This window comes from Aotus nancymaae, unplaced genomic scaffold, assembly GCF_030222135.1.
Source record: "Aotus nancymaae isolate 86718 unplaced genomic scaffold, 86718_ANA_hifiasm-v0.15.2.pri h1tg000067l, whole genome shotgun sequence".
Classification (NCBI taxonomy): Eukaryota; Metazoa; Chordata; class Mammalia; order Primates; family Aotidae; genus Aotus; species Aotus nancymaae.
This window is the reverse complement of record NW_026988482.1, coordinates 19,285,048-19,302,127: the sequence shown is the minus strand read 5'-3', so window position 1 is coordinate 19,302,127 and position 17,080 is coordinate 19,285,048. Positions and strand designations below refer to the sequence as shown.

At 35.4% G+C, this 17,080-nt stretch overlaps 1 protein-coding gene across 1 annotated transcript in view; it reads right to left on the bottom strand.

The window, feature by feature from the left end:
• TOPAZ1 (testis and ovary specific TOPAZ 1) overlaps window positions 1-17,080 on the bottom strand; it is a 95,149-nt gene that overhangs the window by 52,064 nt on the left and 26,005 nt on the right. Inside the window, exons 5-8 of the mRNA XM_012470800.2 lie at window positions 15,070-15,134; window positions 10,539-10,678; window positions 8,404-8,489; window positions 7,113-7,238 (exon numbers count right to left, since the gene is read on the bottom strand). Coding sequence (XP_012326223.2) covers window positions 7,113-7,238; window positions 8,404-8,489; window positions 10,539-10,678; window positions 15,070-15,134 — 417 coding nt within the window. The remainder of the gene's footprint in view (window positions 1-7,112; window positions 7,239-8,403; window positions 8,490-10,538; window positions 10,679-15,069; window positions 15,135-17,080) is intronic.

Here is a 17,080-nt window from a genome sequence, read left to right as displayed (position 1 = left end):
TTCTCTCTCTCACCATACACAAAACAACTCAAGATGGATTAAAACTTAACACCTAAAACCATAAAACCACTAGAATAAAACATATAGGAGATACTATAGGACATTGGTCTAGGCAAAGATTCTATGGCAAAAACTGCAAAAACAGACAACAAAACAAAAAATAGACAAATGGGACTATATTAAACCAGAAAGCTTCTGCATAGCAAACAACAGAGTGAGGAGAATCTGTTGACTGAAAGAAAATATTTGTAAACTATTCATGTGACAAAGGACTAATATGCAGAATGTATAAGGAACTCAAACAATTCAACAATAAAAAAGGAAATAATCTCATTAAAAAGTGGGCAAAGAACATGAACAGACATTTCTCAAAAGAAGACAAACAAATGGCTAACAGATATATGAAAGAATGCTCAACAGTACTATGTAAGAAGGAAATGCAAATCTAAACCACAGTAAGATATCATCTTACCCCAGTTAGAGTGCCTATTACTAAGAAGACAGAAAATAACAAATGTCGGTGAGGATGCAGAGAAAAAAGAACTGTTACACACTGTTGGTGCAAATGTAAATTGGTACATCCTCTATGGAAAACAGTATGGAGATTTCTTAAAAAACTAAAACTACCATATGATCCAGCAATCCCACTACTGGGTATTTATCCAAAGAAAAGAAATCAGTAAATCAAAGGGATACCTGTACTCACATGTTTATTCCAGCACTATTCACAATAGCAAAGATATGGAATCAACCCAAGTGTCTGTCAATAGATCAATGAATAAAGAAAATGTGGTATATACATGCAATGGAATATTATTTGGTCATAAGAGAATTAAATCATGTAATCTGCAGCAATATGGATGAACTGTAGGTCATTACGTTAAGTGGTAATAAGCCAGGCACAAAGACACATATACCATATTCTGACTCTTACTGGGAGCTAAAAAAGTTGGGGTAGAGAGAAGAATGATAGATACAGATGCTGGGAAGAATGGGTAAGTAGGAGGGGTATAAAGAGTGGTTGGTCAAATACTATAAACATACAGTTAGATAGAAGGCATAAATTTTAATGTTTGATAGCAATGTAGGATGACTATAGTTAGCAAGAATGTATTATGTATTTCAAAGTAGCTAGAAAGAATTTGAAATGTTCTCAATATACAGAAATGCTAAACACTCAAGGCAATGGATACACCAAATATCCTTTGATTGATCATTATGATCTTGATTCATAATATTTTACATATTTATGGGGTATATGTGATATTTTGCTATATCTATGCATGTAAGCTGTGTAGATGTATAATATATAAATTTTACGTATTTATGAGGTATATGTGACATTTTGCTACATGCATAGATATACAAAAGATCACATGCATAGATGTAACAAAATATCACATATACCCCATAAATATGTAAAATATTATGAATCAAGAGCAATTAAAAAAAAAACCTACCAGTGGAGGCATGAAATAAGAACTGCCATCTCTCACTTAAAAAAATAAAGGCTTATTCCTTCTGAAACAATTCCAAATAATTGAAAAAGAGGGAATCCTCCCTAACTCATTTTAAGAGGCCTACATCATCCTGATTCCAAAACCTGGCAGAGACACAACTGAAAAAGAAAATTTCAGGCCAATATCCCCGATGAACACTGAGGCGAAAATCCTCAATAAAATACTGGCAAACCGAATCCAACAGCACATCAAGGAGTTTATCCATCATGATCAAGTTGGCTTCATCCCTGAGATGCAAGGCTGGTTCGGCTCACCCGAATCAATAAATGTAATCCATCACATAAACAGAACCAAAGACAAAAACCACATGATTATCTCAATAGATGCAGAGAAGGCCTTCGACAAAATTCCACAGCCCTTCATGCTAAAAACTATTCATGTGACAATAAACTAGGTACTGATGGAATGTACCTCAAAATAATAAGCGCTATTTATGACAAACCCACAGCCAATGTCATACTGAATGGGCCCAAACTGGAAGCATTCCCTTTGAAAACCAGCACGAGACAAGGATGTCCTCTCTCACCACTCCTATTCAACATAGTATTGGAAGTTCTGGCCAGGGCAATCAGGCAAGAGAAAGAAATAAAGGGTATTCAAATAGGTAAAAAAGAAGTCAAATTGTCTCTATTTGCAGACAACATGATTCTATATTTAGAAGACCCCATGGTCTCAGCCCCAAATCTCCTTAAGCTGATAAGCAGGTTCAGCAAAGTCTCAGAATACAAAATCAATTGCAAAAATCACAAGTATTCCTATACACCAATAACAGACAAGCAGCCAAATCATGCGTGAACTCCCATTCACAAAGAGAAGAGAATTAAATACCTAGGGATACAACTAACAAGGGAATTAAATACCTAGGAATACAACTAACAAGGGGTGTGAAGGACCTCTTCAAGGAGAACTACAAACCACTGCTCAAGGAAGTAAGAGAGGACACAAACAGAAGGAAAAACATTCCATGCTCATGGTTAGGAAGAATCAATATCGTGAAAATGGCCATACTGCCCAAAATAATCTATAGATTCGATGCTATCCCCATCTGATAGCACTGATTTTCTTTACAGAATTGGAAAAAAACGCCTTAAATTTCATATGGAATCAAAAAAGAGCCTGCATAGCCAAGACAATTCTAAGCAAAAAAACAAAAACAAAACAAAACAAACAAACAAAAAAAACAAAGCTGGAGGCATCATCATGCTACCTGACTTCAAACTATACTATAAGGCTACAGTAATCAAAACAGCATGGTATTGGTACTAAAACAGAGATGAAGACCAATGGAACACAACAGAGGCCTCAGAAATCATGCCACACATCTACAACCATCTGATCTTTGACAAATCTGACAAAAACATGCAATGGGGAAAGGATTCCCTATTTAATAAGTGGTGGGAAAACTGGCTAGCCATATGCAGAAAGCTGAAACTGGATCCCTTCCCTACACTTATATAAAAATTAACTCAAGATGGATTAAAGATTTAAATGTAAGACCTAAAACCATAAAAACCCTAGAAGTAAACCTAGGCAATAGCATTTAGGACAGAGGCATAGGCAAGGACTTCATGACTAAAACACCAAAAGCAACGGCAACAAAAGCCAAAATAGACAAATGGGATCTAATTAGACTAAAGGGCTTCTGCACAGCAAAAGAAACTATCATCAGAATGAACAGGCAACCTACAGAATGGGAGAAAATGTTTGCAGTCTACCCATCTGACAAAGGGCTGATATACAGAATCTACAAAGAACTTACACAAATTTACAGGAAAAAAACAACCCCATCAGAAAGTGGGCAAAGGATACGAACAGATACTTCTCAAAAGAAGACATTTATGCAGCCAACAAACATATGACAAAAAGCTCATCACCACTGGTCATTAGAGAAATGCAAATCAAAACCATAGAAATATACCATCTCACACCAGTTAGAATGACAATCATTAAAAAGTCAGGAAAAAAACAGATGCTGGAGAGGATGTGGAGAAATAGGAATGCTTTTACACTGTTGGTGGAAGTGTAAATTAGTTCAACCATTGTGGAAGACTGTGTGGCAATTCCTCAAGGATCTAGAACCAAAAATACCATTTGACCCAGCAATCCCATTACTGGGTATATACCCAAAGGATTATAAATCATTCTATTATAAAGACACATGCACACGTATGTTTATTGCAGCACTGTTAACAATAGCAAAGACTTGGAACCAACCCAAATGTCCATCAATGATAGGCTGGATAAGGAAAATGTGGCACATATATACCATGGAATACTATGAAGCCATAAAAAAGATGAGTTCATGTCCTTTGCAGGGACATGGATGAAGCTAGAAACCATCATTCTCAGCAAACTAACACAAGAACAGAAAAACCACACACTGCATGTTCTCACCCATAAGTGAGAGCTGAACAAGGAGAACACATGGTCACAGGGAGGGGAACATCACACACCGGGGACTGTCGGTGTGGGGTTAGCATTAGGAGAAATACCTAATGTAGATGACGAGGTGATGGATCCAGACAACCACCATGGCATGTGTATATCTATGTTAACAAACCTGCATGCTCTGCACATGTACCGCAGAATTTAAAGTATAATAAAAAAAGTGATTGAAGGCTTTACTTCCATTTTGTTCCTTTTCAGTGCTTAGCACAGTGCCTGGTATGTTGTAAATAAATGGTAGTTATTATTATGTTTCTTTTTATTAAACTCTTTTTGTCTCTCATTTTCATCATCAAAGAAAATGGGGATAAAATCATTAATATACGTAAAGCATTTCAAACAGAAACTGGCATATATGGTAAGTGTTGACTATTATTCTTTCACCCATGAATATCTTTTAATTTTTTTCTGATCTTGTTGCCTATATGTACTCTCCTTGTATTTTATACCACATCCTTTATATTAAATAACATTGATTTGTTTGCTTGTGTGTCTCTCTGCCAAATGTGGTTCTTGATAGCTGGGACCTATCACTTATCTCAGTGGTCTTAGTGCATAGTCTTTTCTTGCCACATATTATTGTGGCTTTGAGCTGGGTTTTAAAGGATGAAAATGATGGTGTGACTGGAGCATGGGGGGTGGTACATCAGTGAGAACTCAAATTTGACAAATATACTGACACATGATTGTAAGTTGTTGAATGCCAAACTAAAGAATTTGAATTTATTTCGTATACTGAAGGGAGATATATTTTTTAAAATTATTGACCAGATTAATTCCATATTTAAGGAAGATAATTCTGAATGCAGAGTAGAAGATACAATGTAAAGAGGAAAAGAGATTAAAAACAAAAAGAAGATATAAGAAACTCTGGCTCTTGCTGTATTAGAGAGTTCTTATTTTAGCTGAGGTCTTCTAGCACATAGCCTTTTACAATCATGTAACCTTTTAAGCCTTATCACAGAAAGACTTCAGTGTGTCCCTGCTAACTTTGTTTTGACTTCTGTTAAAAGAAACACTTCAGAAAATATAAATCTAAGAGTTTATTTGAGCATTAAAAGATTCACAAATGGGGAAGCACCCCAAACTAGAGAAGTTCAGAGAGTTCTATTTTAACAGTATGAACAGTGGGCTTTCTTATAGACTGAATGTGGAAGCAAAGTAGAGAAATTACGTGATTGGCTATAGCTAGGTGTTTGCCTTATCTGGGCATAATCTGGTGTTAAGTCCCTCATTAGAGGATAGTGGTTGATTTGATTAAGTTTTGACAATCTATATATTGGGAGAAAATATTTGTAAGCCATATATTTGATAAGGGGTTAGTATCCAAAATATATAAGGAATTCAAATAACTTTATAGAAAGAATACAAGTAATCCAATTTGAAAATGGGCAAGGGAGTTGAACAAACATTCCTCAAAAGAAGACATACAAATGGCTAATAAATGTACAAAAAAGTCTCAACATCACTAATTAGAGAAATGCAAATTATAAACCTCAATGAGCTATCACTTGACATCTGTCAGAATGACAATTATCAAAAAGACAAATGATAACAAGTGCTGGCGAAGATGTGGAGAAAGGAATCTTTGTATACTGCTGTGGTGATGTAAATTAGTATAGCCATTATGGAAAACTGTATGGTCACTCCTCAAACTAAAAACAGAATCACCATATGATCCAGCAATCTCACTTCTTGGTATTTACCCAAAGGATATGAAATCAGTACGTTGAAGAGATCCTGCAATTCCATGTTCACTGCAGCACTATTCACAATAGCCAAGGTATGGAATTAACCTAAGTGCCACCGACGGATGAATGGATTAAGAAAAGATTAAGAAAATGTGGTACATATACACAGTGAAATACTTATTCAGCCTCAAAAAAAGAAAGAAGTTTTGTCGCTATAACATGGATAGACTGGAGAACATGCTAAGTGAAATAAGCCAAGTACAGAAAGACAAATGCTATATATGTTCTCACTTATGTATGGAATATAAAACAATCAAACTCAAAGAAGCAGAGAGTAGAACAGCGGTTACCAGAAGACAGGGGTCGGGGGGTGGTTAGGGGAACTGGGAGATGATGATCAAAGGGTACAAAATCTCAATTAAACAGGAAGAAAAAGTGTTTTTTTCTTTGATATCTATTATATGGTGTGGTGACTACAGCAAATAATAATGTACACTTCATAAATGCTAAGAGTAAATTTCAAATATTCTCACCACAAAAAAATGATAGTATCTTATGTGACAGATATGTTATTAGCTTAATTATTCCATACCATATTCATAAATCAAAACATCACACTGCACCCCATATCATTTTCAATTTATAATTTAAAAATGAAAATTAAAAAACAAAATAAAAAAGGTGCAAAGGCAACTTCTAATATAGTGAATGATTTTATATAGATAGATATATATACACACAAACAGAACCAAGAACTTGTATACAGATTATATGAGTTATTGTAGACAGAGAAGAATCCCATAGAATATAGGGAAAATATCTGCATACTTCCAAAAAGAGCATATCCCACTAATGCCCAATAAACATTCTGAAAAGTGCTCAATTTCATCAGTCATCAGGGGAAGTATCACTACCCCCACCAGAATGGCTAAATGCAAAGGGCCAATAATATTGAGAGCTGGGTAGGGTATGAAACAACCAGAACTCTCAGACATTGCTGGTGAGAGTGTAATTTGGTAAAACCCCTCTGGAAACCTGTTTGGCTGTTACCTACTAAGGCTGAATATACGCAAACCCTATGACACAGCAGTTCCAGTTTTAAGTATAACCTATCAGAATGTATACATATGTTCACCAAGAGACATGTAGAACACTGATAGTATCACAATTGAAATATCCAGATCTGCTCTACCCAATATTCCATTTTGATATACTCACAAAATGGTATATTAACTATTATATAACAATGAGAAACATCTAAAATAGGTGTTTCCTCAAAAATATTGAGCAAAACAAGACAGACAAAAAAATACACGTATGATTCCATTTATATAAAGAACAGAAGCAAGCAAAACTCCCATCTACGCTATTACAAGTCAATGAAAATCTAAATTAAAATGTGTGACTGAGATAGTTATTAAAACAATCTCTACTTTAAAGACTTTATGTGTTTTACCTTTTCATCCCCTTGTTCAGGCACATGAACAAACTTGCACAGTGGACGCTCACAGCCACGTAACGTATTAAAATGAAATTTGCAATATTTATAGGGTATCATCAACCCCAGGGACTTCTGGAACACCTAGAAAATTAGAAAGATTCCCTTTCTGTATTAACTGTAAAGCACTTACATAGTCAAGCAAGAGAGCATTTGAAGCAACACAAATAACATATATTCCAAAGAGTATCAAGATAACTTGTTTGATAATTTGATAAGAAAAAATAAAACTTCAAACAATTTATATTTTTAAAAATAATAAAAAATCAATTCAGAGTGATTTGTCCAGATTTAAAAAAATTTATCTTTATGTAAAATATTCCATCAAGGTTATTCTCTTTTGTGTCTCATCTTTAAGACTATTTTTTTAGAGCAGCTTTAGGTTCACAGAAAAATTAAGGAACAGAGATATCCTATGGACTCCCTGCCCCCACATACTTTACATATTTCAAAAAACGTACACATTCATCCTCCCTTTCATGCACCTGCTTCTGCTTTTACAAAAAGTTAATTCTATTATAATATGCACTATACTTCAGATACATTTATTAGAACCAAAATTCTTAGTTTTTCTGATTAATAGAAAAAAGCAAATGACAGAGTCAAAGTTTCTTACAACAAACTTTCCCCATAAAACTGCTTTATATCAGCAGCTTTCTCTTTCATCACAGGAAACTATTCATCCTGTATTTTCTGTTTTGGATGCTCTCCCTCTGATGTTTTCTTTTCTTTTTTTTTTTTGAGAGGGAGTCTCACTCTGTTACAGCCCAGGCTGGTCAATTAACTGCCTCAGCCTCCTGAGTAGCTGGGATTACAGGCACCTGCCACCATGCCTGGCTAATTTTTGTATTTTTAGTAGAGACGGGGGTTGGTCAGGCTAGTCTTGAATGCCTGACCTTGTGATCCACCCACCTTGGCCTCCCAAAGTGCTGGGATTACAGGTATGAGCCACCAAGGCGGCTCCCTCTGCTGTTTTCAACCTCTTATGCTATTTGTGATTATCCTCTAAGTCACTACTTACCCATTACCACCAGCCTTTATTCAAAATCCATATAATATCTGGAACTGCTTAAAAAATGATGATACTCAAGGAAATATAATCAGAAGGTCCAAAGTACTGGTTTTATGAGATGATTTTTTTTTAAGGGGAGGGTAAGGGAAGGAGTGAAGGTAGGTGAGGAACAGGAGGGAGGAGAAGGAGGAAGAGGGGGAAGAGAAAGAAACAGATAATTTTTTAAAGTAGACTTACCCCCACATTTTTTTCCCTCTTAAATATTTCACAAGTTGCAGGATTCTGCAGGTTTAGGACAGAATGTTTTCCCAAAAATCTGAAATCTAGAAATGATTTAGAGTGACATTACAAACCAATATGTTACAACTTAGTCTCTTCATAACAATGAAATAGATGATCACTACTATCTGCTTTAAAGTTTCACTTTAGAATATTCATGTTCAGTTCAATTCACAGACTGTGCTGCCATGTGTGTTCCTGTGAAATACAGTATGATTTACATCTTAGGTACTCTCAAGTATTTCTAGACCTGAATTTAAAATTTTAAACTCACTATAAGCTGCAGACAACTTTCTTAAAAACCTCACATAGGAGCATTGGGCACTGCATTCAAATGATATGTCTCTAAGTAAAACATACAAATTTTATACACAATAAACATTTTTAAGAGAAGAAAACTAGTGACAAATCCAGGTGCAATGGACTGAACTGTGTCCTCACAAAATTCACGTTGAAGCCCTAACCCTCAACATATGACTATATTTGGAGATAGGATTTATAGAAGTTAATAAGGTTAAATGAGGTCATAAAGGTGGAGTCCTGAGTCAACAGAATTAATGTCCTTATAAGAATAGGTACTGGCCTGGCACAGTGGTTCATGCCTGTAATCTCAGCAGTTTGGGCAGCCTGGTGGGTGGATTGCCTGAGGTCAGGAGTTTGAGATGAGCCTGGCCAACATGGTAAAACCCCGTCTCTACTAAAAATACAAAAATTAGCTGGGCATGGTGGTATGTGCCTGTAATCCCAGCTACCTGGGAGGCTGAAGCAGGGGAATCGCCTGAACCCAGGAGGCAGAGGTTGCAGTAAGCTGAGATTGTGCCACTGTACTCCAGTGTGGGCTACAGAGCAAGACTCTGTCTCAAAAAAAAAAAAAAAAAAGAATAGGCACCACAGAGCTTACACTCTTTCCAAGAACACACCAAGGAAAAGTTATGTGAGGGCTAAGCAAGAAGGTAGCCATCTGCAAGCCAGAAACAGAGCCCACATCAGAAAATGAACCCTTCTAGAACCTTAGTCTTAAACTTCCAGCACTGTGCAAAATACATTTCTGTTGTTTGAGCCCTCTAATCTTTGGCATTTTGTTATGGCAGCCCAAGCAGAATAATACACCAGGCATCATATCCTTTAATGTTGGTCTTTAAAAAAGATAACTAGGGCATTTAAAAATGTTCTTTTCTAAAGATAAAAATAACAAATAAATATAAAAGTATTTTTAATTTTAAATCATTTATTTTTTACTTTGGCAGCATCCAGCTACAATCTGAAACAAGCTGAAGTTTTTGCTGCACAGCTTTGCAGTAATTTACATTATGAAAACTGTAAGACTTTTTAAGATAAAACACATGACCAACATGGGCTTGCTGTTATAGTACACAACATGAGGCAGCATGAAGTAAGTACCGGGTAGGTATAGAAAAGTTAGGTGTGTGCTATAACATGATTTTATAGATTCTAAATTCATCCTCTAATGTAGTTTATTTTGTTCAAAGTATTGTTAATTATCAAAAAACTGACACAATTTCTAAAATACATATACAAATACACTCCATCAAAATATATTTTAAATATAATCTGTAATTTATTTGGACTACCACTATCACATAAATACAGATATTTCACACATTGTTCTATCAAAAGTACTAAGTAGGCCAGGTACAGTGGCTCACACTGGTAATCTCAGCACTTTTGGAGGCCAAGGCGGTCGGATCATGAGGTCAGGAGTTCAAGACCAGCCTAGCCAAAATAGTGAAATCCTGTCTCTACTAAAAATACAAAAAATTAGCCAGGCATGGTAGTGGGCACCTATAATCTCAGCTACTCGGGAGGCTGAGGCAGGAGAATCGCTTGAACCCAGGAGGCGGAGGTTGCAGTGAGCTGAGATTGTGCCACTGCACTCAAACCTGGGAGACAGTGTGAGACTCCATCTCAAAAAAAAAAAAAAAAAAACTAAGTAAAGGTGCACAAATCTTCTAATTTTAACATATTCTACATGTTTCCATTTTTCCTAATCTTTTTTTTTTTTTGGTAGAAAAATCTCCTAGTTTCTATTTTACCAAAAGCTAACAGGATTTCATTAAGAAAACCAATAGTACCATTTGTCCAGGTATTCAGTATTGTTTCTTCTTGATGACCACTTAGATTCAAAGGAGGTACTAATAAGCACAGAGGTTTCGGGACTGGTGCTGCAAACTGACATTCATCAACCATAATGTCTGCATTTCTAGAATCTTTGCTGTGTGAACAAAAATACTAACATCAGAATTTAAATGCATTTTTACACATTAAAGCAATGCTTTGCAGATATTTTTCTTATTTAAAATTTTTATTTTTTATTTTATAAATTGAAGGACTGTGGCAACCCTGAGTTGAACAAGTCTAATTCGTGCCATTTTTAAACAGCATATGCTCACCTACATCTCTGTGTCACATTTTGGTAATTCTCACAATATTTCAAATTTTTTCATTATTATTTTATCTGTTATGGTGATCTGTGAACCCATAACAACGTTACTACTGATATTGTTTTGGGGCATCATGAAAACTAAGCCCTTATAAGAGGGTGAACTTAATCAATGAATGATGTTTGTGTTCTGACTGCTCCACCAACTGGCTGTTCCCCTATCTTTCTCCCTCTTCTTAGGCCTCCCTATTTCCTGAGACAAAACAATACTGAAATTAGACAGTTAATGATCCTACAATGTCCTCTAAGTAGTCAAGTGAAAGAAGGAGTCTCACATCCCTCACTTTAAATCAAAAGCTAGAAATGATTAAACTTAGTGAGGAAGGCATGTTGACGGATAAGACAGACCAAAAGGTAGGCCTCTTGTACCAAATAGTTAACCAAGCCGTCAATGCAAAGGAAAAGTTCTTCAAGGAAATTAAAAGTGCTACTCCAGTAAACATACAAATGAAAAGAAAGTGAAATAGCCTTATGGCAGAAATGGAGAAAGTTTGAGTGATCTAGATGGAAGATCAAACCAGTCACAACATTCCCTTAAGCCAAAGCCTATTACAGAGCAAGGCCCTAACTCTTAAATTCTGTGAGGACTGAGAGAGATAAGAAAGCTACAGAAGAAAGTTTGAAGCTAGCAAAATTGGTTCACAAGGTTTAATGAAACAAGCCATCTCTGTAACATAGAAGTGCGAGGTCAGATAGGAAGTGCTAATAGAAAAGTTGCAGCAAGTTATCTGGAAGATCTGGTTAGGATAACTGATAAAAGAAGCTATACCAACCTGATTTTTAATGTAGACAAAACTGCCTTATACTGGAAGAAGATGCCATCTAGGACTCTCATAGCTAGAGAAAAGTTAATGCCTGGCTTCAAAGATTCAAAGAATAGACTGGCTCTCTTGTTAGAGGATAATGCAGCTGGCAACTTTAACCATTTCAAAAATCCTAGGGCCCTTAAGAATTATGCTAAATCTATTCTTTCTGTGCTCCATAAATGAAACATCAAAGCCTGCATGACAGCACATCTGTTTAAAGCATGGTTTACTGAGTATTTTAAGCCTTCTGTTGAGACCTACCGCTCAAAAAAAGATTCCTTTCAAAACACTACTGCTCATTGACAATGTATTTTGTCACCTAAGAACTCTGCTGGACATGTTCAAGGAGATAAATGTTGTTTTCATGCCTGCTAACACATCTATTCTGCAATCTATGAATCAAGAAGTAGTTTTGACTTTTAAGCCTTATTATTTAAGAAATACATTTCATTAGGCTCTGTCTGCCACAGTGATTTCTCTGATGGATCTGGGAAAAGTGAATTGAAAACATTCTAGAAAGAATCCACCATTCTAGATGCCATTAAAAACATTTGTGATTTATAGGAGGTCAACATATCAACATTAACAGTCTGGAAGAAGTTGATTCCAACCCTCATAGTGACTTTCAGCGGTTAAATACTTTAGTGGTGGAAGTCACTGCAAATGTGGAAGACATGGCAAGACAACTAGAACTAGAAGTGGAGCCTAAAGTTGTAACTGAATTGCTGCAATCTCACGATAAAACTTGAACAGATGAAGAGTTGCTTCTTAGGCATGAGAAAAGAAAGTAGTTTCTTTCTTTCTTTCTTTTTTTTTTTTTTGAGATGTAGTTTTGCTCTTGTTGCCCAAGCTGGAATGCAATAGTGTGAACTCAGCTCACTGCAACCTCCACCTCCCAGTTCAAGCAATTCTCCTGCCTCAGCCTCCCAAGATGGGATTACAGGCATGTGCCACCAAGCCAGGCTATTTTTTAATTTTTAGTAGAGACGGGGTTTCTTCATGTTGGTAAGGCTGGCCAAGAAAGTGATATTTTGAGATGAAATCTACTCCTGATGAAGAAGCCATGAATATTGTTTAAGTGACAAAAGACTCAGAATATCAAACTAGTTGATAAAGCAGAGGTAGGGTTTGAGAGGATTGACTCCGATTTTGAAAGTTGTTCTACTGTCTGTAAAATGCTGTCACATAGTATCACATGCTACAGAGAAATCTTTTGTGAAAAGAAGTGTCAACTGATGTAGCAAACTTCACTGTTGTCTTATTTTAAGAAATTGCCACAACCACCTCAACCTTCAACCTTCACCCCAATCTTCAACCACCCTATTCAGTAAGCAGCCACCTGGATGTTGATCCAGGTGAGACTATGACTCACGGAGGGCTCAGATGATATAATCACTTTTTGGCAATAAAATATTTTAAAATGAACGTATGTACATTTTAAAAAGACATAATGCTATTGCAGACAATAAAGTATAGTGTAAGCATAACTTTTATACACACTGGAAAACAAAAAAATTTGTATGACTCATTTTATCGCAATATTTGCTTTACAGTGGTTGTCTGAACTTAAACCTGCAATATCTACAAGGTATACCTGTATATATTACAATTCTTCAATATCTCCAATAGGTTGTTCCTGCCTTCTTAACTAGAAAACCAAAACTTCTTAAGTGGCTGGAGTAAAGGAAGGAATGGGGTGGAATGAGCAAAATATTTTTGACCATGCCAAACAAAAGATATGAGGAAAAGTCAGGCTAGTTTCTAATCCAGAAGAGGTCATTCAATTATTCTACTGATAATGCAATTAAATGAATTTTAAGTTATTCTTCAGGAAAAGTATATACAATAAACCTATAAAGGTCTCTGAGAGCTTTCCTGGGGAAAAGGTGTTAAAAATGTTATTGTTCCAGGGTGGCTGATTTAAACAGCTTAAATTGTATTCTAATATGCAAGATCTTACATAACCAATTTTACAAAAATATAATTTGGACACTACTTATGTAGAAAAATAACTTAAGCAAGGGGAGGGAAAGAAGTATTTCAGAGAATACTAGTAAATACAAATGCATTTACTTTTTAGGAGAAAGGTTTACACCAACATTCAGATACTATAATCTTTTGCCTTAAAAATAATTCTAATATGTTTTATCAGCTTGGGTTTTCTGGGCCAGAGGACAGTAAAATTAGCAAGAAGAGGGACCCATACTTACAAGAGTTGAAATTTAGTGGCATTAATAGAATTTAAGATTTCCATACAAAATAAAGATATTCACTTCTCTCTCCAACTTGGGATGTCATTGATATGTATAATCCCTATGTCCCCCGCCAAATAAAACAAAAATGGCAACATAAAGAAATAGAAATTATGAATTTTTATAGACAGAAGAGATTATCTTTTATTTTTGATCAGATGACTGAGTAATGACTTAACCAATCAATGTCACACTGGTGATTGCTATGATAGAGTCAAGTTGATAAACCTTTGCAGGCTGCAATTACATTATCTTAGTTTGTAAGCAAAATGCTTTCAACAGGAAAAAAAATAGTTAACCTTGTTACTCTTGCTTTTTCTTTAGTATCTCCAAATGGTCATGAACCATAATGAAACTTCTGTGGCAATAATCTAATTGTTGTCTAGCCTTCCCCTTAACACAGTAGTCCTCAAACTTGAGCATGCATCAAAATCAGCTGGTGGCCTTGTTAAAAACAGATTGATAGGCCCATCCCCAAAGTTTGATTCAGTAGGTCTCAGATGAGACCTACTAATTTCCATTTCTGACAAGTTCCTACATGATGCTGCTTCTCCAAGGATCACCACTTTGAAAATTAGTGCCTTAACATTAAAGAACTCAAATATATCCATCACCTGCCCTGGGTAAGCCTTGCCTCAAATGCAAAATGAGGGTGGTGGATGATGGATCAGATGATTTCTAAGGTGGATCAGATGATCTCCAATTCTAAATGTGGTGATTTTATATGTTCCAGCGAGTGTGCTATAACTTTCAGTACGAATCACTGCATCCATGTAAGATCCTTGCAAAGTGCAATGTGAATCTGATTTCAGCCACCTTTATCTTCATGAAAGTGAAACACACATTATTTTTTCTTTTTATCACTACTCCTTATCTTTCCTCAACAAAATATTTTAATGGCTCAAAAAACTTAGTGACAGCTTTACAGTAACTTACAACATCCCTTACACCTGAATACACCTGACACATTAATTAAATGATACCTATATATGGCTTATGGCATATAGCCCAAGCATATACACAGCAGAGAATAAAAAACATACTCAAGATACAAATTAGATGAGTGACTATTTTAAGTTATGTAATTAAAAATTATGTTACAGACCTTTTGCACACTTCATAAATGTTTTCTTTTTCTTCTTTGGTAATCACTTTGCCTGTAAATCTATGCTGTGAAGAGATTATGGTTAAATAAGTACAAGTGAATGTCTGTGTAATACATATTAAGCTATGAGGCTTACTGGATTTATTATAATGTATTAGATGTTAATTAAACAACTAGTTTATGGCCAATCCTTAAAAACAATTATATTCTACATAATTTAAAATACTGAATACTGACTTAAAAATTTCCACTGCTGCTTAAGAGAAAAATTAAATAGCCAAAATATTTGTCCAGTTTTTGATATCACTTTTAATTACACAAGTCACTATTTCAAATTATTAGGGAAAACTAAATTTGAGCTTCTTTTTATTCAGAAAAAAGCTTGAGCTTTGAGTTATTTTTAAATGGTATTTATGAATATAAAATTTATCTTTTATAAGAAATATTTAAATGTGTTTTAAATATAACTACACTTACATTTCACAAGTAGCTGTTTGGAAATAGTGATTTTCTTTTTTTTTTTTTTTTTTTGAGATGGAGTTTCGCTCGTTACCCAGGCTGGAGTGCAATGGCGCGATCTCGGCTCACTGCAACCTCCGCCTCCTGGGTTCAGGCAATTCTCCTGCCTCAGCCTCCTGAGTAGCTGGGATTACAGGCACGTGCCACCATGCCCAGCTAATTTTTGTATTTTTGGTAGAGACGGGGTTTCACCATGTTGACCAGGATGGTCTCGATCTCTTGACCTCGTGATCCACCCGCCTCGGCCTCCCAAAGTGCTAGGATTACAGGCTTGAGCCACCGCGCCCGGCCGGAAATAGTGATTTTCTATTCATAAGGTTATACATGTTTAAATATTAAACTTTTGAAAAAACAGGCATCCACTAAAAGAATTAAAAAAACAGGCATCCACTAAAAGAATAAAATACCTAGGAATACAGCTAACCAGAGAAGTGAAAGATCTCTATGATGAGAATTATAAAACACTGCTCAAAGAAATCAGAGATGACATCAACAAATGAAAAACATTCCATGATCATGGATAGGAAGAAGGAATATCATTAAATTGGGCATACTGCCCAAAGCAATTTATGGATTTAATGTTATTCCTATCAAGCTTCCGATGATATTCTTCACGGAACTAGAACAACTATTTTAAAATTTATATGAAACCAAAAAGAGCTCAAATAGACAAGGCAATCCTAAGCAAAAAGAACAAAGCTGGAGGCATGATGTTACTGACTTCAAATTACACTACAGGACTACAGTAACCAAAATTGCATGGTACTGGTACAAAAACAGATACATAGACCAATAGAACATAATACATAGCCCAGGAATAAGGCTGCACACCTATAACCATCCGATCTTCAACAAAGCTGACAAAAGCAATGGGGAAAGGACTTTCTATTCAATAAATGGTGCTGGGTAACTGGCTAGCCACATGCAGAAAACTGAAACTGGACCCCTTCCTTATACCATATACAAAAATCAGCTCAAGATCGATTAAATACTTAAATGTAAAACCCAAAAATATAAAAGCCTTGGAAGTCAACCTAGAACTCTTAGGGAACTACAAAAATCAACTGAGAAACATAAAACATAACAAACTGAAGGACCTACCATGTTCCTGGATAAGACTACTCGAGTTAAAGATGTTAATTCTCCCCAAATTAATTTATACATTAAAAAACTACAATGTGAGTTTAAAGCACTCTTTAAAAAAATACATGAGAGAGAACCATCAAAAATATTTTAGATTTATAATACATCTTAGTATCTTTAAAAGCAAGCCTTCCTATTATTTCTTCCTTACTATTTTCCAAATAATTGACAATATGCTATGGGTACAAGGACTAGAACTCAATGAAACAAAAGAGAAGAAACAGATCTATACACAAAATTCTGAAAACATTAGATATGGCACTTGAAACTTATGAGGAAATGATTCAACAAATGGAAGAACTGGCTAGTTAACTGGAACAACAGATCTATACATAAAATTTTGAAAACA